This window comes from Bombus pascuorum, chromosome 1, assembly GCF_905332965.1.
Source record: "Bombus pascuorum chromosome 1, iyBomPasc1.1, whole genome shotgun sequence".
Classification (NCBI taxonomy): domain Eukaryota; kingdom Metazoa; phylum Arthropoda; class Insecta; order Hymenoptera; family Apidae; genus Bombus; species Bombus pascuorum.
The window spans coordinates 3,286,778-3,313,989 of NC_083488.1; the positions used below are offsets into that span (position 1 = coordinate 3,286,778).

The 27,212-nt window shown below is 41.8% G+C and overlaps 1 protein-coding gene across 9 annotated transcripts in view; it reads left to right on the top strand.

Moving 5' to 3' along the window:
• Positions 1 to 27,212, top strand: part of LOC132905372 (klarsicht protein-like) — a 262,601-nt gene that overhangs the window by 162,012 nt on the left and 73,377 nt on the right. For 6 of the 9 annotated variants that reach the window (XM_060960377.1, XM_060961204.1, XM_060957033.1 and 3 more), the window contains exons 22-23: positions 2,667 to 2,714; positions 11,288 to 11,317. The exons of 1 other annotated variant lie outside the window; for it this stretch is intronic. In XM_060960377.1, coding sequence (XP_060816360.1) covers positions 2,667 to 2,714; positions 11,288 to 11,317 — 78 coding nt within the window. The remainder of the gene's footprint in view (positions 1 to 2,666; positions 2,715 to 11,287; positions 11,318 to 27,212) is intronic. 2 more of the 9 variants (XM_060958701.1, XM_060959540.1) reach the window with 2 other exon arrangements.

The window sequence follows — 27,212 nt, forward strand, 5'->3', positions numbered from 1 at the left end:
GTAACCGGTAATTACATATTACACACATGCTTTAATCGATTCGAGACAAAACACGGAACACTGTGTCTACATTCCAGAATTTATTCCAACATATCTATCGTGGCTACACGTTGATCAGAACAATTTCCACGTGCATGTAATTCAATTACAGATGATTAATATCGTATCGTGTCAAAGATGAATTTAATACCCAGAGATATTTCTACCCTTCTATATTTATTGGTATTTAATATCTACGCTTGCAAATCTATAACCCTATACATATTTATAACTCTGTAATAATCTATTTCTGGTAATTATTAGTCATCATAAATTTCCAATCAACTCTATTTTTTACTCATGCGCGAAACTAATTTGCTATTGAATTCGTTTCTTCTAATTACATATTTTTAAGCTTCGTATTAACAGCTCTTTCTTCTGGCCATATCAGAAATATTATTAGCACTCGTTGAAATTGATAAAAAATTCTTCGTTAACATTCTACGCGTACGATTGGATCGGTAATCGATGAGAAAGGTAGAAAAGGATGGAAATCTGGTAGAAGAAGCGCTCATTAGCACTTATGTAGCGTCTACATCGTCGGTGGCAATGAGCATCATCGTGTCGTAACAGTTCAGCATAGGAAACGTCTTCGTAAAAGGAACGTCCAGCGGTTAGGCTCCGAGCTTCTCTGTAGACGTGCACCAGCCGGACTAGTTACCGGTTAAGGCGTTATAAAATCTAGCGTAACCAGGCTACGCTTCACTTTTTCTTTCGTAGGAAAAGTATCGTGCGTTTGCTAATGAGAGGTTGCTTGGTTGTGCTTCATAATTAAGCCGGTGAAAGTTTCCCATATTTCCTGACAAAATCCCTTAACATAACGATCGGAAGTCTTTCTCGTAATACGTATCGATAAAAATATAGATGTTTGTAGCTCTTTTTGCTAAAAAAAATTCAGTATTTCGATATTTCGATATTTATGACGCGTATTAAAATTCCAACGAGAGAAAAATATTGCTTAAGAAGAGTCAGAGTTAAATTTTTATCTCTTTCATCTATTGGAGAAGGGGAAAATATATACATATATCGGTGCGATATCAGTTTGTATTCTGGCAACATTAATACATTCTAAGAATATAATCCCATTGGGTTTTAATAGGTGATCTTCCCTTCGAGAGAAACTTTCGGATCGAAAGAGGGGTGACGTTGTGGCATAGACACAGATACACAATCCACCATCGAGATAGCCCGTTTTATTGGCATCGTAGCCCTTCTGATCTCAAGCAAATGAAGATGGAGCACCGACTTCTTGCGTGTCGTGATCAAAAAAACATGATCGCGTAACTTTGTCCCGGAAGACGTAGCAATTGTGATGTGAACCTTTTTTTCGATATATTCCTAGAAATATGATACTCAAAACAATATGTAGCGGCACATGAGTCAGAGTACGATGCGAATCGAGAGCGACTCATGTTGTTGTTTTGTCTCGGGACATTGACACCGTCTTCACGTACAAAACGTAACGATAAACAAGCTCCGGGCAAAACAATGTGGTACAACCATCAACCGAAGTTGAATTTAAACTTTCCGGTACTCCCCCGACAAGTATAAAACGAGAACGATTATATAACGTACGGGTATGGAGCATTTTTCAGGGAACAACGATCCTAAACTCTTCCAAAAGACCATCGCTTACCTGAAAACCACCCGCGAGATCCACGTCGTTCGCAATTAACAGCGACGTAACGAGTTCTCGAGCAACCGTACAGACTCGCCCAGGGGTTAAACATCCCTGGTCGAGGGGTAGGCGCGCGTGTGGCGCGAGAAAGTCGTGCTAGGGGCGCGCGCAGAGAGCGACAACCAACTGGTGGGGGTGACGTTTGACGGGGGTGGCTCGGGCAAGGCCGAGCATGAGACCGACACGCGCCTCTACTCGATGACACTTATGCACACGCCCTCAGACCGCGTGCGTGTTGCGCCTGTCAAAAGTCTTGTCCTCGGTCGCGGTACTCGCGCGCTCGTCCTCTTCTTCCTCCCTTTCTATTCCTCTTCGTCATCGGGGGTTGTACTTCGCAACGTCCACTCGCGTCGAGTCGTTGCTCAACCACGTGTTACTCGCTTGGATACGAATTTGCAAAGAAGAGGAGAATTCAACTTTGGAACTTTCTTTTCGGACAAGGTTTCAGTGACGCTTTGTGAACGTGAAAATTTGACAGAATAGACTTCTGGACGAAGTTGTATCGCGAAGAGGAGGAGAAATTTTGGTTATCGTATTATAACTTTGATTCTCGATTCGATTTCACTGACTTTCGGTGATCTTTTGGTGAACACTGACGGGATGAATGTTTCTTTCTTGCTGGTGTCATTTGGGCAAAGAAACGTTGTTAGAGAGAAATTGTTTGGTGATTTGTCAACTTGAGAGGATCTGATTTGTTCGATGGATATTTGAGTTATTTGAAGTGATCGGAAGGGTACTTTGAAGTAGTGGGTTATGAATAGACATAATGGGGTGGGATTTTGAGGGTTGGTCTCTTAGGGATTGAACAGAGAGACAGTAAAAGAACGATGGACGCGGAAATGTACAGCAGAATGTGGCAAACGCCTAATCTGTACAGCACGTATAAATACCCCGCTCTAATGCAGCTGCAGGCGAACAATAACGAATTTCATTCGTGGTTTCATTCTAGGAAACCGTCCATGGACGACGTTGGAAATCCTACCTCTGTCAACGCACGGTGAGTACGTTTTATCCTGTTGAGTAATTTCTCGCGAGTGCTTGAGTTTTCGGTGTTGCTTCGAATTCCTGATATTTGTGTGATTTTTCTTTGATGATTGGACATCGTAAATATCAACCAGGCTTCAAAAGTATACAAAATGCCAACTTATTTTACGAACATGTGCTTTTAACTTTTAATAATCCATCGTATGAAGCAGCACCCTGTAAAACTTTTTCAAAAATATATAGCAGCATTCTTTTCTTTTTTTTTTTTTTTTCTGAATTACAAGCGAAATTTTCTAACAGTGTAAAATACGTACTGCTAATATCTACAAACGAAACTACATTTGTCTGTAAAAATCGCATTTCAAGTTCCTACGATCAGATAAACCACAAACCAACTCGATCAATTGTCGACTTACTCGTCGACACATCTGCAATCGTTTGCAACTGCAAAATAGCAATTAACACTTTAACAGACAAATTTGATTAGGGCGAACTATTTCCAGGACGCAATTCTAATTCAGTAGCCACGAACAATCGTTCAGATCATGGAAATATCGATATCGGTGGCAATCAGGAGCGAAAAAGCGACGTCGGTACAGGTAAAATCATCCTGGACCGTGCTATCGGTCGCGATCATCTACCCTCTTTCGTCGGAGGCTTCGAGGACGGCCTATCTGCCGCAGTAACAATTGAACCCGTAATAGAATCACATTTATTCTTATTACCCGACGAGGTCAAGCGACCAACGAAACGCCTTGGCCCGATCCGAAGTCGGATCAGCTCTTCTCCTAAGCCATTTCACGAGCTGTGTTATTTCTCCCCCGGCGTCCACGCACACACGTTCCCCGTCACCGCTCTTTGTTCGGTTCTTCAGTCGAATCCTTCTACTTCCTTTTCTCACTCCGTCGAACTGTATCGTCTTTACTGTTTTTTAAACACGCCGGAGATTAGACTGTGTTTGGACGTAACTGAGTTGGTTAGAGTTCATTTGTGGATTGAACTTCCAGTATACTTTCAGCTTAGTAATTTTATATATATATATATATGTATATGTAGTTGACATTAAATATGGAATATCGAAACATTAAGTTTGGTAGAATATGAGTGTGAATGTAAAAGAGAAAGATCTGTCTGATACGTAATGAGATGCTCGTGTTTCGTTCTCTCATTAATTTAAATTACGTTATAACCCCTGCAAGTATCATTGTAAGCCTAATCTACCCTACGCGCGTTTAACTCACGAAATTAGCATACCCTCGTACGCGTACCCTCTTAAACTCAAACGCTGATAACCTATCGTTCAAATTCGTGTTGTTCTAAATCTTCCACTTATTAGTAAAGAATATTTTCTATATTTCTTTTATTAATAACGATATTAATTTTAATAAATAAGTAAATAAATAAAAAAGAGGTTGAGAGGTCAGGCAAAATTAAAAGAAGATGTTATTATTCTTAAAGTTGCAAATGTAAGAAAGTCGAATGAAAAAATTATGCATTTCGCGAGTAAGAGGAACCGAATTAAAAAAAAATCGTGCATCTTGAACTTGAAGGAATTATGCATCCTCGGGATTTGTTTAATTAATACAACGATGACTCATACACCTATGCACCAGAGTGCGTAACAAAGCATCTGCCACGGTGTATCTCATTCTCCATCTCGCCACGTTCTTTAGGACTGAACCTACAAGACTATCAAAATCCTTTGCTCGCGTTATGAAGATGCCGCCTTGCAGATATATATATATGTATGTATATATATACATATACATGTATGTATGAAATTTCTGCAGAAGGTCCTAACCCATTCTGATGTTGACAATAATTCATCAGCCCATATTGTTGTACGGCTAGTGAGACCAGAGGGACGACGCGGTTTCTCTTATCTTCACAGAGATTTCGTCAAAATTTCCGACCTCTGTTTTTCGCTTGTAGATCATTGTCTCTACTGTGTAGCGTTAACCGGGATCTCGGTTAATGGTATTAATGCTGAAGATTAAATTTGGAGAGAGTCGTCGATCCGTGTAAAATATTTTCTTTTCTACAAAAGACGAGGAAGTTTTCTAAATATTTGTTCGACTCAGTAAATCAAAATCTATTAAAAAGATACAAAATCTGCATAGAGCAATAACCGCTACAAACAGAAGTTCTTGGTCGTTCTTCGTCTAGAAAACTATTCGATCGCATTTCGCTGTTCGTTCGGACAAAGATTAAAATACCCCGATGATATAATTGAACGTTCGCACGTACTAATGGCGGGGCAGGTACGGTTTAACAGTTAAACTGCAGAGGTTCGTGTAACACGGCGGAACGGCGAGTAACCGTGAAGGTGTGATGATAAAGAAAAGGTACCTACGTGGGCGTAAACGGGTGGCGACCTCGGAGGCGTAACCAATGCTCCAGGCGACAACCTTATCGAATGGCAAGTATGCCTCTGCTTGGGCTGCCAACCTAACAAGCGGTCGGCCGAATCCTTTGTACGCGTGAAAACACGGCCATTCGAGAAAAAATTGCGCTACTGGTGAAAAAATTCTAGCGATCGAACGTTCATTCGATTATTCGAGCCGGTAAAAAGCCAAGTCGATGGACTCCGATATTCGAAGATCTCTTAACTTTAAACATAGATTATGATTGATTAACGATCGATACAGTTCGTCTACAAGAAGATTCTATCGTTGAGAATATTACATTGGGGATTAATTTGAAGAAAATTTATTAATTATCAAACTAATCGACTTCACCAAGATAAAATACGTGTGATCGTAGAAAAAGTTGTGTCTGCGGAAAGTCTATTAGATGGAGCGTATCAAAATCTCGCCAAATAAGATACATCAACCGGCATCAACTGCGACAAACTGAATCAGCTCGTGCAACCTCGTTAAAACTACCATAAAAAACGTAACAACTGAACAAACCCGAAAAAGAAGGAGCAAAAACAACGTGAAAAAGACAAAGAAAAAGAAGAATCTTCTCGCGAGAGACGACATTCAGAGATTTCGCCGGTGAACATCAGAAAGGTCTCATGCAGGAACAGCCTCACCTGACTCCAGCCACCGTTACGGGAGACTCCTTCGGTGCCACTATTAATATTAATGCATTCCGCCGTTCTTGCGGCATTGTACTCGCGTTGACGGTGCTGCTCGTCCAACGTCCAACCTCGTTCCCCAACAATATCCACGCGGAACGCGCGTGTGCGAGCACGGCCGAGACTCTCTTACGTTTATACGCGTTCGCGTCGTCGTCGTCGTCGTCGTCGTCGTCGGGTACTCGCGTCTCACAGAATACCGTGTGGCAGCTCGTGTGTTCCCAACTTTCTTGGCCTCTCACAGGTCCAAATGGCTCCTCTGATTGTGTCCCGACGGTTTTGTGCCCGGTGCTGGCTGAATATTCAACCGGCCGATAAATAACGTTGAAAGGAAGAGAAACGAGCGAAACAATGACGAAGGAGGATTTTTCCCCGAGTTGGTTGGGACGGCCGCGTCGAGACATCGGCTCGGTACTTTTCTTATGCGACGAACGCGCGCAACACCTTCTTCCAACCGACTCGTTCGGCCTCTATTGCCACGAAGAGTGCCCCGACTCTCCTTCTATTGTCGCGCGCGATTTCCTCCTGGTCTTATGAGAGCTCGACAATGCGCGTTTCTACACGCTCTCGCCTACCGTAACCAATGCCCCGCGTTACGCTCTGGACCGGTGATCTATACCGAGCATTCTTCTCTCTTCACCGTGTCCCGCGTTACCGGCTTGAACCGCGACTCCGTGCCTCTACTCCTTTTTTTTCCTCCCCCTTTGTTTTCCAACTTTTTTACCGTTTCTTTCTTTTTCTCCCTTTCTCTCTATCTTTTTCCTTTTTTTTCTTTTTTTCTTTTTTTTTTTTTTTGTTTTGTTCAAATGACGAAAGATTCTGTAGAGGCTTCTAAAGTTCTATGGAAGTGCGGAAAGGTTTGAGAAGGGAGTGAATGATTTGGAGGCTATGGTGGAGGATGGATGTGTTGTTCGATGTTCGGTCAGTTTGTTAATGTTTTGCTTATATCGGATACTCAGTTTGTTTAATTCATACAAGAAGTTTACGATATACGAGCGTTCTTCTTTTCTTCCGACGACCGCCTTAGCTTGGTTCTTTGATGTTTCTTCCAAGTACTACATACTTGTTTACAGCCTGCCTGTCAGATTTACAGACTTTCTTTTGTATCACGTACATAAGAAACGCATAATCGTAAAGATTTTTCTTCGTTTTCTGTGGAATATCCTTCGCGTAGAATTTCTCGTCGTCCTCTTTTCCTTTCGTCTGTTTTTCTGTAAAGTTCCGCAGAATCGAAAGTATACTTGCCAGGTTTTTCTCCTGTGATCTTCGATTATTTTATTTAACGTTAGGAGCGTCTGAAATTGTCAAGGTCTGCGTTCTTCTTAGAAAAGAAAAGAAGAAAGGAAAAGTCGCGTGACCGAATATGGTCCAAAATGGCGCAAGATTTAGAGAGCTACGAAGGGGGCATGCGCGTATCCACGGGGCGCCGATGCTTCACCACAAATCTTATTCCCTTGATCGACCAATATAAAGAAAGGATTATGCGAATATTCGGCTACGATATCTATCATCGTGAATTATCACGCCGTACGTTAGGACATTCGCGGAGACTTATTATCTGACATGATTTAGGGGAGCTAAAAAAGTTCCTGCACGGCCGAAAGAATACGCTGCCTCCGCATATTTTTCTGGCATTATACGCCATGCCGCGAGAGTATCAATTAAATGATAATGTGGTGATTAATAGGAATGATGCGGGCTGCTGATCGTTCGTTTCGCAAAAAGGCACCTCTGCCACGAAACTAACGTTTACGAGATCGATGATATCTCGGCGAAAAAATGAAATCGGAGGGTAGTCCGTAGATTTCGGAGAACATTCGTCATTTTTACTTGAAACACGATTGTTACGATATCTCCTGTTTCCATTACAAATAAGCAGACGAGTTTGTTAGCGATTCAAAGAGCGAGCTTGAATGGAGAGAAATTTCGGCGAAACGTAGATTAAAAAGATTAATATGTTGAAGTATTTACATAAATTTACAGTACGTGTTAAACGTTAAAAATCACCGATATAAACACACGAAGTAAGAGCAACTTTTGATAAATATCGATAAGATATCGACGAGGTAGGAAGAGATAGCAGAGAAATTTAGAGAATTCAAATACTCGTCGCATAAATTTTGTAACATAATTCTTCTTATTTCGAATCTTAGCTTGTAACCTCCTTGTAGCTCCTAGCTAGCTTCAAACCACTGCCAAAAGTGAGTAAGTATCGATACAACGTAGCAATCACACGAACACTTTCTAAGGACGAAGACATCCGGATATCGTAACAATGCTAATGAAAATGTAACGCGTAATACGCTCGTAAAAGGTATTTGTTTACAAGCATCTGAATACTTTCGCGAGTCTGTGTACGTGCATGGTAGCAGGGCTAACAAGAGCCGTGAACGGTGAACCGATTCGGTCGACAAGGATCGAAGAACCGGGTGTAGAAAGAGGGCTGTGCGTCGGTTTAAGCAGTCCAGCGACGTCTCGCAAATTATAAGAACGTGCGTCCGGCGAATGCACGTGGCGCAGCCGAATTTCTGCACGTGGGACGAGCGGAATTCCTAATAAGTCAGGCGACTAGACAGAAGTCTCGCGCTCGCGCCCGGTATCGGCTCGTGCAGCTTGGTGTTCGACCAAGAGGGCCGAGATAGGAGTGACGTCACGGATACGTGGGATTCCTCTCGAGCAGCTGGATCACGTGCTGCGGCCGAACGTGAGGCTAACTTAAATGCGGATCAGGGAGAAACCGTTCCAAAACCGATCCCCAAATGAATGCAACCGGCCGCGATTCAAATTGTTTTCACGTTCTTCCGTTCGCCCGCGGTATCGACCCTCTCGACTCGTTCAATGAAGCTCCGAGGCTTCTTCTCCTCCTTTTTCGAGGTCAATAGCTCGATACACCGCTTCGACATCTTCTCGATGCCTCGAGTCTTGAGTCGACGTCGCCGACCAAACGAGAGGTACCATTACACTACCGCGGCTTTACAGACTTTGCTTAGTACCGGGCAACTTGTATCGTGGTGTTCGATTCGCTGATAGCGTATTTTGCTAGAGCGTTTTCGATAAATAGTATCTTCGAGCGTGTCCAGAAGCGTTTCGCTGACTTGGCTGTACGTGTACTAAGGTATTTTTGACGTGGCGTTTAATTCGATGGTGCTGTCGACAGCATATTTTGGTAGAGAATTTCTGATCACGTTTCGTTTGTTTAGTAGTAGAGAATTTTTAACGTTGCAGCGACGATAGCGTATGCTTATATGATTTTACAATAAAATCTTTTCTCCTTGTCAATTCAATCTTCTTTTATTTAATGTGAATTTAAATTCTTCTTATTAGGTCAAGTAGATTGATTCTTTCTTACAGTTTCCATCGCATTTGCGGATATACATTTATATTATAATGTGAAACCTCGTCGGAGGTTCGATCTCGTAGACCATTAAAAACTTTCGATTTCGATTCCGTCTTTTAGTTCCACCATCGAGTGTCTCGGCGTTATCTCTCGGTGGTCGGTCAATTTACACGACGCTGGGGTCCGCGTAAATAGAAGCACGACTGATTTAATTTCCCGTAATGGCAATTGACTGCGATTGTCGTGTGGCCATCGACGTTCCCAACGGAGGCCACGACTCGTCTTCCGCGTTGAAACTTCGTGTTTTCTTCGATACCCAAGACGTCTCGAAAATTTGTTCGTCAAACGAAATAGCACTCGCTCTTTGTTAAGAATTAATTGGATTTCAATTTAAGAACGCAAAAATGTACAGACCGCGTATTACGTATATGCATAGCATACGAAAATATATAGCCAAAGAAAGGCGTGAATTATCACGTTTAACGAATAAAACAGATCTCTTAGAGTAAAAGATCGGAACTGAGAGAAATAACGTCTGAATCAAAAGGATTGTCATATAAGCAACGCTTTCAACCATCGTTTTCCCTGTGGCCCCATCGAATAAAAAATTTCTCCCATCGCCACTAACCAAAAGAACATTCTCGCCGATTTCCAAGAGCAACCAAGAGCATCTTCTCGCGACTTTTTCCTATCCATCGAGTCAATTCAAACGATCGGCGCGTCCAAAATAGGAGAACGTGTACGTCGTTGGAGAGGAAGGGCGGAAAGAAACTCGCAGTAATTACGTGTTCAGCCTAATACGTCCGGCAGTGAAATGCCGCACGAGATCGAGATACTGGGGCCGAAAATTTCTCGGCGCAAAACCGGCCGGTTAACAATGGGTATTTTCATTAGTCGGGGCCGAGGCCCACGAAGACCGAACGGTAGGATATTTGATTCGGTTTTTATCGGTTCGTCCGACATTCCGAGCCGCGGGCCCGCGCACCCTCGATCACGGCCTATCGGAAAAACGCCGGTCTCTGCCGATCTTCTCGATCGCGATATCAGAAGAAGTTCCATTTAGGAGAAAAATAGCATTGTAAATGCAACGTGTCGCGGGGCTTGTTTGTTGTCGGTTCGAGTTTCGCGCCAAACAAAAACCATCGCTCCCGGTACGCTTGCTTCTTCTCCATCCTTCTTTGCAAATCGATTTCGGATCGTTCAGAGCATACGACCGTGGTTTTTGGATTTACAGATCTCAGAAAGTGGAATCCTTGCTGAAAACAGAGAATTTGAATAACCACTGTGTGACTTTAACATTCGGAGGTTAAATCAGTTCTTTTCGTAACTTTTCTAAATTCGCTGACAGTAAATAGTTTAAAGACTCAGGAACGAATCCACGAAACGCACATTCCACCTATTTAAATATTATTTCGAATGATTAGCAACTGGATAGTCATCGGCATGTTGCAGCTTTTATTATCAAAATGAAGCTGATCGATTTCATCCTTAACGATATTCCCGAGAGGCACAGACGTATCATCAAAGTCACGTGAACGTATAGACGTTCTACGAAGACGTATCGAATCGCACACACGGACGCACACAAACCTTGTCGCGGGTCCAAATTTTTCCACTTGGACAATGCCCGTGCAGGTTAGGGGCTGCAAAAACTAAACGGGTCCGGTCTTATCTAATCTCAATATAATTACGAGTGCACGTCATAAAATTGCTTATTATACTATGGAAAACTTGATTCGGGGACCATAATACGGGGTTTGGAAATTAACCTTACCCGTCTGCCTACCTACGCTGGTGATGATTATGTCTACTTATAGGTATAACTACTTATGTGCACCAAACTACCCGTCTACCGGCTCAAATAATATTCGCGGTTCTTCTCCCCATTTTCTTTCTCTCTCTTTCACTTTTTACCCACCTGAATCTTCATCCAGCCACCCTTCACGTTTATCCTCCATCCCCTGCCTTCTTTCTTCCTTCGTTTTTCCCTTCCTCTATCCACGCGGTTTCTTCTCTCGTTCTCCCTCGCTCTGAAAAGGCTGCACGAAACTAGTTTATAAAACGGGTCGGACTAGCACACACTGGCTTTTATTCTGATCCAATGACCCCAGCGCCGGATCCTCTACCAATGCTGTTGTAGTGACGTATGCTTGTTTATGTGTTACAGATTTGACGAGAGACACTACGCTTTCGAAAGGTATGCCAGCACTTAGTCAGAATGCATGCCCAGTTCGTTTCTTCTATTTGCCTTCGTTTCTTTTTTGCTTCCGTTCATTTCCTTTTTATTTGTTGCTTTGTTTCCTTTGATATTGCAGTCTTTCTCCTATTCCTTTCTTTGCTTTGCTTTCGCTCTTTTTATTCTACTTCTTCTACAGGGAGAATGTTTCTTATTCGAAGTAGATCATTTTTTGAGTATAGCTGTTTAGTTGAATTTAGGGAAGAGATTGATGTGTTTTTTTTTTTTTTTTTTCTATATTGAAGAAATCGTTTTTGTCGAAAGATAAAAATATTTGTTTGGGATTCAACGTTTCTTTATACTTGGGAACTTGATTGTAGTTGTAAACGCCGGTACTAATGCTCAGTTTGCTGTTATTCAAAAAGATTCACAGAATTTATTTCTATTTACAAATGATATTTGTTAGTAATTGAGCGACTCGCTAAAGGCCGAAGGATGCAAATCGCGCGATTGAAGGGGTCCGACGAAATTTCGAGGCAGCTGCCGTGTGAATCGATGTGGTTGGATAGCTCGAAAATGAGGAGTAAACGACCTTGAGAATTTTTAAGGTATCGAGGACTTTTTTCTTGTGATGTAAATTACCTGGCAACCGAACGTATACGCGATTCTCCGCAAGGTGATAGTTATCTTTCCATGGTGATAGGAGATCGCGAAATCGCGAATCTGACGAACTTTCTCAAATTGCCAGACATTGTTATGTTAAATTGGTATCTGGCTCTTCTTTCAATACTATAGTTCTTCCTTACTTCTTGCAATTTCGACTTCTCAAATTCGTTCAATTCACAAGCCCGTCGTATTCCAAGAAACTCATTTGTCACACATCGCATCCTTTTATTCCTTTGAAGCAAAAATCAACATCACAAAAACGCGAAGCCAAACAGCAAACGAGGCAAAAAAGAAAACGATAAATTTCCATTAAAAACGTAATGATTGGCGAATACGCAGGTGAAGGATGGAAACGCGCGAGACGAGGAGCAAGCGTATTCGCGGTGAAGCTGGTAGGGCAGAGCCGGGCGAAAGTAATTATTGCGCTACTCGACGATTAACTTTTTTTCAGAGCCAGGCCCTCGCGCGCCCGCTCGCTGCTCTATGATTTCGCAGGCTGTATCAGCAGGATAATAACGTTCGAATATTCGTGGCTAGAACGGAACGTCGGATCGGCGTTAACCGGCGCTCGAAGCAGCCACAGCCGAGCGTTCTGATCGGGCCGAGCATTTTTCCTCTGGGCCCACGAATGGTCCGGGTCCCAATTAGTCGAATAAATCGCCACGATAACCTAATAATGATTCTATTAACAATGTAAATGGGACTAAACTGCGGCGGGACGCGAGTCGAACCGTAATCGCGCCTCGTACCCCTAGGTAATAATCCCCATTACCAAAAGTTTTCGCCTTGCTCGCGTTTTATCCCCTCAGCCGCGACCTCGAACACGTAATTCCGTTTGCATACGCATAATATAACGCATAATATGCTTCCTATGAATCTCCATAATGGCCGGTTCAAAGTCGTCTCGCGGGCCCGCGATCCTCGATATATATATGGGCTTACGCAACCAACACCATGGTCCTCGTCCACATCGACGATGTCGACGACGTCGATCATCGGTGATTGCGTCGTCCACGTGTGTTTTATTAGGTTGAGTGTCGCATAGCCTCACGAAATTATTTGAACACTTTGCATACAAATCTTTTATATATACATAGATTGTATGTTTCGTACAAAACATCTTGGAATCTCATTAGCACCGTAACGAGATGCGATTGTCATCATTGTATTGGACAATATATAAAAAAAAGCTAATTTCAATATACGATCGAAGAATATTACAAGGTTCGGAACAATAGCTTCCAATCTACGAGTAACTGTTATAACGCAGAGACCTCTAATTACGCAATCTCGTTATTAAAAACATCAAGCTTGAGAAACTTAAAAAGAAGCAAATAATATGCTCGTTGCTTCATAAGAAAAAATCGTCTCGGGAGAAGGAACTTTAAGAACTAAAGAACGAGAAGAAAAGAAGAAGAAGAAGAAGAAGAAGAGGCAATGTAATCCGACGAATGGAGAAAATGATCAAAGCACCGCGTTTACACATTTCCATAATGTGCGTGCATTATCGTGCGCCGACGTGGCCAGCTCAATTATCGTATAAATATTATCCGGCTTTGAAACGCGATTATGTAAAAATTCGAGATGGAGAGCGGAATTGCAAAGCAGCGCGATTTTAAGTTGCGGGGATATGTTCACTGTCGTTGTATTATAATGCGGCCAAACGAGCGCTTTTGTTTCCCGAAGGACCGCTTGGACTCCCTTGTTCGTCTTCTATGCTCGCGCGATGCTTCATCCCCTCCCTCTAAATCCTCCTCCTTTCGAATCTTCTCCACTTCTTAATTCTTTATTTTTTCATTTATCGCTACATATTGGAACACGGGTTAGAAATTTATGTAATTTCTATAAACGTGATTTCAGATCGTTTCGTAAGTTTTGTCTGTCAAAATTTTGGCATAAAATCACAGAAAAGTATTATGTGTTTAATTTGATATCGCCTCTTGCCATCTCGAAACTAACCGAGCTCGAAAACCTCTATAGCTTGGAATTTGTATATTTCGTAAAACTATAAAGATCTGCCAACGTTAAGCTTCCCATTGATAGTATCTCAATAATAATATTACGAAATAACATTAACATTTGGAAATATGAAAAGAAACAACTCATCCTCTAGCTATATTTCTAATAAGAAGCGTTGCGCCGAATTAAGAACGGTGCAAGAAGATCGAACGTTTCATCGAAGGGGCAAATCGAATATTGCTCCTTTCCACGGCGTCTAATCGAGCACGGTTCGTTGCATAAGTATAGACACGAACACGTCGACGTTCTTATTAAGGTAGAAAGTAGGAATGCAACTTACGGAGCATCAGAGGGTACAGACGTTGAACGTTCGATTCAGCCCGGCACAATTCCACCAATCCCTACCTAGCTTCTTAAAAGGCATTTTAAATCGGCGTGTCGTGAAAGAATCTCATAGAGATGCGCCGTATAAAGGCATTCCACCAACCCTCCTATTCTTTCCTCTCTTCTTTCTCATCTTTTTTTCTTTTCTTTTGTCTCCTTTAACCGTTCATCGTTTCGATCATCATCGAGAGAGCTTCCTTCGCCCCATTCTTTCCTTGTTGTTATGACTAAATATTTTCTAATTCGTTACAAGTTACTCGAAGATATCGCCCTTTTCCAGCGAAATTTCCCTTCCAGCGAATTTTCGTTCTTCAATTACGTTCGATCCGATCTAGTCGTACTTGTATCAGAATTTGTTTAGTTTCGAGAAGAATGTAAAACGGACAAAAGTCATACGCCGTACTATTAATATTTTAAAACGTTTAAAAATTTATCGAGTAGGTAAACCATGTGGATGCATAGAAAATTTAACGATTATCGATGCGTACTGTCGCAGGTCCTTGGTTTATAAAACATCGCGTCTCGGTTCCGAGACATTCAAATCTCCAGAGCGGAGATTTCGCGCGCCATAAGACCAAACGTTCCTCAAGATACTGGAAGTGTCGGTAAATGATATCGCGACGGAAAGCTAGGATAATGGAGCCGGAGGTTGAAGGTTGACAGAGGGGTGAATATGGCTACAGGCTATGAACACTCTCCGCTACCGCAAATCCGAGATTCGATAAGCCGACTATAGTCTTTTATTAGGATCCACTCAACGCCGCCAGCGTAAACTCCGCACCCTGTTAGGCCACTCTTTTCAGAAGGTATCCCTCTAACTATATTTCCATGTTGCGAATTGTACGTGGCTGAAGAAAGAGCCGCGAATATCCCAAATCGGTCGAATGTCTGGAAAATCTTAATAAATTAATTCGATAGTAGGATCGAAACGAAGCGAACAATATGAAGAAAGTAATTTAAAAAATATACAGGAACGTAATACAAAATTAACTTCTTCTCTTAGCGATCGATAGAATATTTCTAAAATCACCCTTAGCTTGTTTAAACTTCCTACAAAAATATTCATACATATACTCTACACACTTTGCAGCATCCGTATCCAGAAGCATTAATAATAGAACAAAACTACACACACGCGCACATAATCGAAGAAACCACATGGTTTAAGCCTGCTGTGACACGCTACTCGTTTATTCCATAAATCTGACGATAAATAACGGACATATTGGGGGTGTTGGATATCGTGGATGCTTATCGTATCCCACAAATGCGCCGGAACGCATTTAAAATGTATTGAACTGTCACGGGGCAGCGGTTTTCCGGATTTTTACATTTTTCATCGGCGCCCAGACGCAGGTCCGCGTGGATTACTGAGTTATTGTTGTTCTAAGTGTGTCGGTCAGCGGGGGGAATGGAGAGACCCCAACGCATCGACCCCGGGGGTAATCCTGACCATAACAGTTGGAGGCTCGCATCCCCAGGACACTCACCCCTCAGCTAAGTGCAAGCAACGGGAGGAGAGAAAGCTCACAGCCCTTGGCTAACACACGTCCCATGTCAAATAGCTGCTCGTTACGTAACTTCTGGACCTACTCGTCATAATGCACCTTGTGCATCCACGACTGTCGTTAGTCTTTAACTCAGCTTCGTTCTTTCGATCGTTTTCACCCCAATCGTACTTTTCTATCCTCGTGAAATTTCTTAAATTTCACACAGAAACTAAGTAATCGTTACTGATTTTTTGTTTCACTTTTTTTTTACGAGAATATCCTAGAAGAATAGCGCTAGTTCGCTTTGAAAATGATTATACGTAGGGGCGAAGGCGACAGATATGGAACTTTGAATTTGTACCTCATTTTCATACATACACGTTGTCATGGCGTTTATAGCAGGCTCTTTGCGTATACCTGTTACACGGCTATTACGTTAACGTCTAAACGATTCCTCGTAAAAAGCGTTAAATTGCACGCATTAATTTTCGTCAGAGTATAAAGGGGAAATATATGTATGTAATAGGATTTGCAAACTGCTCGACGTCTTCCATTTTCCTTCGTTTATCTCTCTGTAAAAGTTTAAAAAATTGCCACTACGCCTATCGCTCTAGCCACTGATCTTTAACAAATTCAACAAAATTAGCTTCCAACTCCATTCATTTCATTAAAATCTCATTAGACGGCTCTCATCCGTAAACGAAGAAGCAAGAAACTCGTATATTAAGAGAGTAACTCGTAAATCAGCGATGAACGCGGTACAATTAATCGAAACGGGCGGGAAGCGAGATCACGGTAGCTCGTTAGTTTGCAAAACGTTCGCGGCGAATCGAACTCGCGACATTAATTCCGTCAGGACAATTCGACCCAATTAATCTCGACACGCGAGACCACGAGAAGAGAAGAGTCGGCGGTGAAATCGTGCACGAGCAAAGGACGAACAGAGACTATCCTAATCTGCATCGGCAGATTGCTCTGAGAATTGACACGGAGGATTTTGCCTCGCCCTTCGAAGTTGCTACACTTGACGTCTCATCTTAAATCAAACCGTCTCTCACGGCCAAACACCTTAGAATCCCTCTCGCGGCTTCCGCTACAGGACATAGAACTCGATGCATACATTAAGGCAGCTTTAATTGAGAAGAGTTCCCCGGACGAGAGCCGCTACGTTGATAATAACGATCACGTTGAATCTTCTTCGTCGAGGGACGACATTTAAGGCGTCAACTTGTCGCGATCTTGCCATCAAACTTGAGGAAAATTTATACTATGACGAGCTTCGTGGCAATAAATGTCATTCGACCATTAAATCTTTCACACTCGATATTCTGTATAAGCAATATCGCGTACGATTATATCCTTAACTCTTAATCTTTTTTCTTTTTTTTTTTAATTTAAACCTCACGAGGCTAGATAGTTGGTTAATCGTAAAACTGAAGAGTACAGCACTGCTGAGACTAGGACATCCAGCGAATCGACGATATGTTCTTAACGGCAAAGAAACGAGCTGAGTAAAATAAACCAAGTACTTGACATAGAAACGGAGCATACATATATCACGCAGTGACAGTGCTATAATTGCGTAGAAACCAAAAAAGACCGTGCAGCTATTCACGGGAAATGTAATTAACGCATTGCTACCAAAACAAACAAACTAACCTGAGAATAAACGCGTCTCAAGCACTATACATATCGGGGAATCAAGTTCATCGGCGATACGTTGTGTTTAATTTTCTTACTCCGTAATCATACTATATTACCAAAGATACATCGATTTTTCATAGATATCAATTATAGATAGCATAGTGATCTTACAAAAAAAAAAAAAAAAAAAAAATTGGGAGAGGAAAGGAGAGGAAGAAATAAGCAGCGAGTATCGAACATGCGTGTATACATTATAATGTACGTAACGGTAGCTAGCCGATTCTCCCGAGTAAATTAGTTTACACGCGGTGAACGTGTTCAGCAAATGAATACATAGGACGATCGTATTCCTCCTCGCGAGGCGCGTTCTATCGCTCGTGTCGTTCTAATCAAACCGACTATGTGTGTTATGGGAAAGACGCGAAGTCTGGAATGAAAGAAAGAAGAAACGATAAAAGAGAGGATAGAGATAGACCGTAAGGAAAATGTGAAACAAAGGAGGGAGGGAAGAGATAACGGAGATTCGCGAATAAAAAAGAAACGTGAAGAATTATTTAAAAATAGACGAATGGCAAAAGGAGATGGTAAAGGGAGCCCCAAAATGAAAGAAAATTAGAAAAGGAAGAGGGACAGAAGGATGGAACTCGTTTTCTCGTGCTTGGACTGCGACCTAACTGCGATTCGAAACGAATGGTTATTAAAATCGTACCTTCCGTGCCGATTGTAACTTTTCACGTACTAGTCTTCCGATACAAGTCGTTTTCCCCCCTTCTTACGCGTTCTTCTACCCCCTGAAGCGAATTGATAGCGAGCTTGCGTACCGTGAATTTGACAGACGATTAAACATCGAAGACCTGTGGTGCTCGACGACGATGCTCTACCTTCTATTTAGGAATCAGCGAATCGACCCAGTCGAAATTGAACGTTTTCATGCCTGCTGAAATTTCTTCCTCTGTCCCCTCTTTATTTCTTTCTTTTTCCAACGCCAGTTTGCATGACAATGTACCGGGTAGGTTGGTTCTAAGGAAATCGTTGATGTACGATTTGGGATGGGTGGTTCAGTTTGTTTTCGGAATTAAATGGAAGATTGGCAAGCAGGATTGTCGTGTTTTTCGATGATTCGATGCGTGGAATTTTGGAGATGGAATGGTTTTGCGTTGCATTGGCGATTGGATAAAAATACGATATTATTTCAAGTATTAAGTGGAAGGGAATCCTTCCAATGATTTATATCAAATGGAAAGGAGTCTTAAAGATTAGAAAATGAAGAAAATTGTGCTTATGTTTGTTCCGTAATCTTCGAGCAACATAGCCTCGTAAATAACGCAAACAAAAATAAAATCTGGAAGAGTTTGAAACAAATAATAATAAAAGATTTTAACAGAATTTGAAATTTCATTGTACAGAATCTACGTTTAACAAACAATGTCGTCAATGGTGAAAATAACAAAAGAAGAAGAAGAAGAAGAAGAAGAAGAAGAAGAGGAAAACCAAAAAGGAAGAAAAAGGAGAAGAAGAAGCATTGTTAGCAGAACGTTGACCGATAACTGCTAATAAGCCTCTGCGTTCGGGCCGCGCTTATTATAACGACGGCGTCATAAAGAAATGCATAATAGAATTGTAAATGTATGGAAATGCTTTCCCGAGCTTTTGAACGGTCCGACGAGAGGACATGCATTTTTCTTCAATTGCATACTCACCTTTTGAATAGGTCGCGCGTCTGGTCTACATGCACACACCGTATCTTATGCGACCGGCCATTGTATGTGTATTAACACAATGCAGAATAAACTGAGCGACTGAAACGGATTACACTCTTCCTCCGTGGAGGCCAGCTTCAAAAGGATATGCAAACGATGCGAACGCTAACGTGGCTTCCTTTCGACCAGAATCCGCGTTTGCATCGTTGAAAAGCTACTTTGTCACGGAAAATTTTTCTTTCGAAAAATGTTGCTTCGTGGATATACGAATTGCTGAAAAGTTCCACCGCACAGAAAATCTTTCAGTTGGAAAATGGAAGTAGCGATCAGTCGAAAGCGTACATTCTTACGCTGTGACTTTCTCAACTTTGGTTATGGCTGTTGCGTGATGTAAATTTAAAGCTACAAAAGGTTACAGTATAGCGATGTTTGACAAGTCGAATAAATCTCTGTTTAAATTTCGTTTCTATAATTATCTCCGTAAATGTATGAAATTACGTAAAAATTCGCATGCTGGTTAGAATTGTTGTTTCTGACGCTTCGGTCGATCCTCGTACTCCACGACACACAGCGATTCGATAGAATTCCTACTTGGTTAAAATCGATTATTTCGAACATAGGACATAGTTCACGAGATACACCCCTCGAACTGGTGGAATCGAAGAAAAGAAAGAAAGAAGAACCGGGAGGGGGCGGATATGGAGGCTTGCGAAAGGGGGCCGATCTAACGCGTTCGGTGTTCGGCATTTGAAGCGTTCCGTTTAATTAGCGACCGTGCGTTTTCTCGCAGCTCGTAAACGGAGCAAGTAGACGAAGTAGATGAAGTAGAGGAGGGATGAAAAAAATTTCAGGCCATTTCACAGTAATTAAAAATGTTGTAATAAAGGCAGGGAAGGTTCTTTTAATTCGTAACGGCTTATATTTATAGCGTCTTGCGACTAATAATACCGCCCTCCCTCGTCGCGGCGTACAACAGGTTAGCCAGGGATGGCCACGCCTCGAGATTCTATAGTTACGCGCTTAATTACCCATCCTGATATACGACGCCGATCGAGAGCGTTTATTAATTGCGCTTCAACTTATTATTCTTCTTCTGCCGCGATATCACCGGCCCTCTAATGAAATCTCGCCGGCGAGGCCACGCCACGGACAAGAGAGCTTGATCCTGCTTTTGCAACGTTGTTAACTCATAAATGAAAACACTGTCTCTATATGTGGATCGAGCGAATCGATGGTTTCGATATGCAGCGATAAGAAGGCAGCTGCGATATTTCAGTTTAAAATATATTTATTGAAAGAGAGAGAGAGAGAGAGAGAAAGAAAGTTTAATACCACGAATATTAGTTGATTGTGAATTTACAACACGTTTCGAAAAGTGATTCTCATTTTATTTTCGCTTGGAATTATTTAAGACAGTTAATTGAACTTCTGAAAGTTTAACTAATTTTACGGAAGGATAACGATTATTCAGTTTTGTCTGATAATATTCTTCCGAGTGACAGAAATTCCCACGTTTGCCCGATTCCTGGACTATGAATACAAATAATCGAAAACGTTGGCGGAAAAAGAGAAACGGCCGCCATATAAATTCCACTTTAAGTGCAGATACGTATGCGTTTCGGATAGAAGCAGTTATTCATAAGCAATGGAGTATAAATAATACAGTAGGCTACTGCGCCTCTGAAACATTGAAAGTCTTGTAAATATTGTATCAGTTCAAGGGGGAATCTGCATACTTGTTATCTGCTTTCTGCGGCTATCTCCTCTCATACTTTCATTGTCGAAAATTCCATTACGTTTTCTCTTTAAGTGGAAGAAGAGGATCTAAATATTTCCATGTATAGTCACACGAGCCATTGCAATTCCTTTTAATTTATCTTATACGCCTTGTTCGTATCTTCATATCTTTTTGTTAATCTCGATTTCACATCGATTTTTCTACGCGTGTTGCGTAATCGCGATATTACATCGAAAATGCTGTAACTTTCCTTGGTTACAGCGGACAAGAGTAACGAGAGATATTTAGCACATAATGTTACGGGGACTCATGAATTACAAGTGCCGCGTATTCGTTACGGATATCTCGAAACATTGCTGTTGGTTCACAAAGGAACGCATATGGCGCGTTCGCGGTTATAAATTTCGTGTCTTAAGCTGCGGTATCATCTTAAAATAGAGGCAACATCGTAAATAATGACACGCGCCTTCAAAACGGCTCGTCCCGTGTCCATAAAGAGGACAATAAAAACGAGCAGCCAGCCTCTCGCGCATCACAGACCGACATATTACCAGATGTATTGTTTCACCGATTATTTAATATCTTCTGCAAAACCATCGTAATACAAGTGCCTCGTAAAAACTTATGTACGGAGCAAGAATTTTCATTAAAAATTTCTCTCGTGGTTTTTATTAACTTCAAACAGATTATCATCAAACTCGCTTGCGAGAATTCCTTGCGCAAAGTTAAACGAAGGTTGAAGAATGGAAATTTGTACAGACCTTTAAAGATTTTATTCGTTTAATGTTTCTAAGGAAATCAAGTTTCGCGCGATAAAGTCTATGGAAATAACGATAAGAATATAGGCAACTGTAATATTTTCTAAAATTCTAATTCAACGACAAAAGGCATTTCTTTTCGATCGCTCAGTACGAAGCGGTTCGGTTCGGTTCGGCTGGACTCGATCGATTTCAAAAGGTCGTTTAAACGGTGGCATGGCATGGTGAACGATAACGCGGAGGGGCATTAATCAGATGGAGAAATGTCATTAGGCGAAGCAGTGTTCGCGCGGCAATCTTGTAAAACATTATTCTAACTAAACTGTCATAAACGGGAGGAAATGAAAAGAGCTGCTTAATAGCTTATGTATGCAAATGCGGGGCGGCAGATTGCGTCGAGTGCTCTCTCGAGTGAGAGAAATAGCTAGTGGCCGTGGAAAGCGGTCGAAAGGGTGACTCCCGTCGCCCTTCTCACCACTACTACTCCAGTTTCCAATGACGAGCTTCGCTAGCCCTTCTAAGTCCTTGCATTCCGTTTCAAACCGAGTCTTCAATTTCACGAACAAATTTTTGCCGACTAATATCTTCCGATCTTCTTGTCTGAATTTGCTATGTAGCAGATATCACGTTGAACAACCCATTTTCTTATTTTAAGTATTTCAATCTTTTTATTTAAACTAATCGCGTATCGAGCGTTCGCTTGGCGAAAAATATTCTTCGCAATTTCACGAAATAATATTTTCTAGTCGATGAATAGAATTGAAAGTTAATTACTGCAAAAACTGGCCAACGTTGTACAGAGATAATATCGAAGTAAAATGATGAAAGGAATAACGAAGCACTGGACATGTTCGTAACATTAACGTTAATACCGCGTGACGTTGAATAATGATCCACGAAAGATATGTAAATTTCGAGCGCGTTTTCTAAGATATTCACACCGTATCTCTCGTTTTAATGAACGAACCGGAGATCCTGTTAATAATGCAAAGTTTACATTTGTCGCGTAGCTATCAGCATTCATTGACTCGGACTGCAAGCGTGAATAGTAGAAAGCAATAAATCATTCGAGATAAGAAAGCTTTTAGCTATGATTAATTAGCCTTCGATAAATTACACACACTGTTTTTTATCTCTGAAAAATGTCGTATAACAAATTACACGATACAAAGTTTCGAATTTTTATTACGTACCAGATTCTCGCGACATATTGTGTCACAATTGTAACACACGCGTAACTATCTGTTGCAAACACCAGAAGCACTATGACGAATGAACTTTGCAGAATATTCCGAACACCAGTCGTTAGTCGTTCAGGATTAGGCACTAGAATTCAGGGATGGAATACTAGTTTTTCATTCGAGGACTGGTTTTCGATAAAATCGAGTTTGAAACTTCGAGGGATTCTTCGTTATTTTTTTAACATTTTTATTTATTACATTGAATTTCACTACTCAGAATGCAACGTATACGTATCGCGTTAGAATTTTCTGCGAGAATAAATCATTGATCGAAGACTTAGCGATATCGTACCGATAACTTTCTGGCAATCTTTTCTCTCGTTTACGTCGGTTTCGATTACTAATTACAAAAGCGTGGGGGAAGCTCGAGGTCGCTCTCCTTGGCATGAATATTCATGCGGCGATCATAGCCTCCTAAAATTGTCGTTGCGAAGTTTACGCCCGATTCTTATCCGTGAAATTTATTATAATACTCGTTGGCGGTATACGATTTTTCCGACCAGCGTAGCGTGGTCGTTTCTCTTATCCCGGGAAAAGATAGACGACCATTAAGACGAATAAAATTAATAAGGGGCGGGGGAAAAAGGGAAAAAAGGAAAAGAGAACGAGTGGAAAGGGAAAATATCTTGACCGTTTTAGGCCACGCACGATAATTATGCAAATCGGGATGCGACGAGCGGCGTACAATGTTAAAAACGCCAATTTCGTTAATGCGACGATCGTGTCTTTTTTTTTTCTTTTTCTTTTTCTTAGGAAAGCTCATTCAATCTTCACGGTGGAAACATGGTTATTTGCGGCTATGATTAACATTATTATGAGTATGTCGCCGGATAGAGGCAGGACGGTTAAATTGGAAATAACGGAAAACGCGAATTTTAATGCGTATTGATCACGAGACTAGTAATTCAACGGAGAGGAAAGGGGAAAAGGGACCATTTGATTTCTGAAAAATTTGATGAATAAATGCAAGCGTATACGAGACATCGTCAGAATAAAAAAAGATATGGAACCGAAGTATCGACGCATTACGAATTTTACGTAATTTAGGAAAGAATTATTAAATTTAACATGGAGAAGATTAAAGGGAAGACGGGGAGAAATTGGAAACCTTCGTTCATTTACGTCAACAATCGAGCTAGTCGTAATACATTCGAAATTACGTTAATCATTGAAATAAAATTCCTTATCACAGCGGTTCGATCTCCCGCTTTCCCGAAAGCAAAATGGATAATAATTGGAGCGGGGTCCCGCGGATTGTATCGCTATTATTGCGACATGCTCGAAACTCGAGAAGCATAATTAAACTAGGGTCGAGTCTCCCTCTGTACGGCTAAGGAGGATCGCTCCTCAATCCGGCTCCTTGATCCAATTAACGCGACCGAATTATCCCTGGGTTTCGTAGATGTCGGCCCAGGTACAGTCTCGCCAACAGGATTCACCTCCGTTTCTCCGCCTTAAACAATTTCATTTGCATAGCAAATAATCAAATAATTTGCTTTGACATTTAAATTAGCGAAAAGAAAAGCGGCGGGTGTACGCGAAATGTCGCCGGGCCTCTCTCTAATTTTCAAACACGCCAACTAACCGAACGTAATTTCTCATTTGCATTTTATTCCCTTTCGTTTCGTTGGTTACTAAGACGCTGGTCAAATCGAAGCGTCACACAGAAGCGAATAAAAATTTTGTCTACTTGAATTAAATGTTCATCGCTGTAGATCAAGCCAGCTTCCATCTGATACAGCTGCATCCGCTTGTTCGTACGTGACCTCCCATCGCATAAATGAAAAACCAAAAGTAATTGGATGAGTCGATGAACTTCCGTTAAAGAATTCATATTACAATACACGAACCACTCGTCCGTCCATGAATTTGCATAAATAAAATTCTACTCTACGTATAAATTAATCGCACAATTTCCCATGTACAACACCGTTTTACCCAAATAGATTGCTATTCGCGCATTACGATCGGCTTCGCCCCGGAAAACCCGCATCTTCGCGAAAATCCAAAAAACCAACCAAACTCAAACCGAGCCAATCCACACGCATGCACCCACACTCGTTTAAGGAAAACATGCCGCATCGAATTGAAGTTGGATTTCTCCTGGCGAAATTTCGATACAATTGAATGCTGATCCACATCATAGTGGCCCATTCCTATGTATGAAATCCACGTGCACCGTAGACGAAGAAGCTTCGGGGATGATGCGACGCGACGTTGCCCACCATCATATACAGATATTATTGTTATTGCAGCGTGTAAGCGCGGTGTGTGCTCGTAGGGTGGCCTTGTGTATCGGCCTTTTCGTTGAGTGGACGCGTGCTTTTCGACGCAGGGTCGAAACGTGGCCTGGCGACTTAGCTCGGGGATGGAGCACGGCGTCGTTATGCAAAGGAGATGGTCAGTGTCGGTGATCCGAGGATCCCGATGGCCAAAGGTCGTCGCATTCCAGACATCCTGCGGAATTGTTTCTGCAAGATTGTCCGCAACAGAACCGCTAGAATCGTCCATGGCCAAAGTCTGACGGATGTTCCGTTATATTGAAAGAAATATGTCACATGAACTATCTAGCTGCCCGTAATGGGCTCCGCTTCTGCCTCGCGGACGATGGTTCTTCCTCGTATCCGTGTCTGTACAGGGTGAAACGTTCGGGGTTTCCGTGGGATTGATATGTTTCAGGGGACAATGTAGCGTGAGAAGGGACACGAAGATTTTTCCAAGGTATTTCCGTGTGGATTGTTCGTAAGAGGGTAGTTTCTTAATTTTGGGTTGGTAGTATATGACTTCGAAATTCATTGCGTTCCTTGGATCGTGGTTTTTTAAAAATATAGATTACGTTTGGAGACCTTCGATGGCGTTTGGTTTTGACGAAATTGAATCAAGTGCTAAATTTTTTATCGATAGTACGTGTATACCGGATCTGGCAACCTCGTATTAAGGAAACGGAAGAAGATCTCGTTCAATTATTCTACGACTTGGAATAATCGATCAATAACGCATATCGCAACGCAAAAATTTCAAACTCGACATTTTATTGGTATACCATACTGTATGTATTCATATATTGTAAAACAAATCGCATTATCTCGAGTAAACGCAATAAACCAAGCATCTAAACCCCAACGTAATCTCGATATCGGTCCACGAAACGCAAAGAAGCCATCTCGAACAATGCCATTAAATATCTCACCGTGCACAAACGCGCGGAACGAACATCTTCGTCCACTGCCGAAGCCTCCATCGATCGGATTTAGCGGCTTAGCCAAAGTACCGATAGAGAAACGCCAGCGTGGACTTAGCGCAAGTCGTAAAAGATCTGGACGATGATCGACGTTCGCGCATTGGAAGGAACCATTGGACGTTGAACAGGATCGAAAGCACATCTCCGGAAAGACACATGCCGGTATCGAGTCGTATCTAACCTATGGATGAATCATTTATCGGGACCATAACCCGGGACGGCCGGCGAACCGGTCAGTTTTATGCGACCGCAGTAGAATTTGATCAAAGTTCGTTTTGCGGCCACTCGGGGAGCAATAAGAGGCCGGCTCGCCCCTAAAACTCTGGCCCCGAAGGTCTCGTACCTTCCGACCGGCGACGACTCAGCCCTGTCTCCCTTTGAATCCCATTTCTGCCGCGAAACGACGGACCCATCCGCCACGATCGCGTCATAATTACTCGAACGCCCTCGTTTCACTTCGACGACCATGGATCGAGGCTTCTGCTCGAAGGCCAACAGGTCGAGATCGTTTAGGACTAGGGGAAGTCTTTTGGAAAGTTGTTTCGAGGGCTTCGAAGGGGTTTCTGAAGAGGGTTTCGTGGCTAAGTTGAGAAGGCGAGTGGTTCTAGGTTAAAAATAGGAAATGGAGTGGGAATTAGTTGACTCGACGATGATTCGCGGTTTTTATCCTCTTGTGTCAGTCTTTGGCTTCCAGTAGGAAACGTAGAAACTCGGGCTGCGCAGGATCGAAGGATGTTCTAGGGATGTTGCTTTACTTGTGAGAGAATTTTGATTCAGTGGCAATTTGAAATTGTTAGCGGATCAAATTGGAAATTTCAGAGCTAGGGTTGAATAAAGAATTTATAAATTATTATTGAATTTGCATTTAGCGAAGAATCGTATTGTTTTTTAAGTATCGGTAAAAGAAAGTCGGGAAAAAGTGTTCATAAAATATCTGTATAATATATTATAATCTGATGAAACTACACAGAGAGAGTATTAAGAAAGAAACAGTCAAAGAATATTCCAAACAAAATAAAATATAGCAGGAGAAGTTTAGAAATTAATAAAATTCGATGGAGAAACTTCTGGAGTAAGCAAAACCCAGTTTCTTCC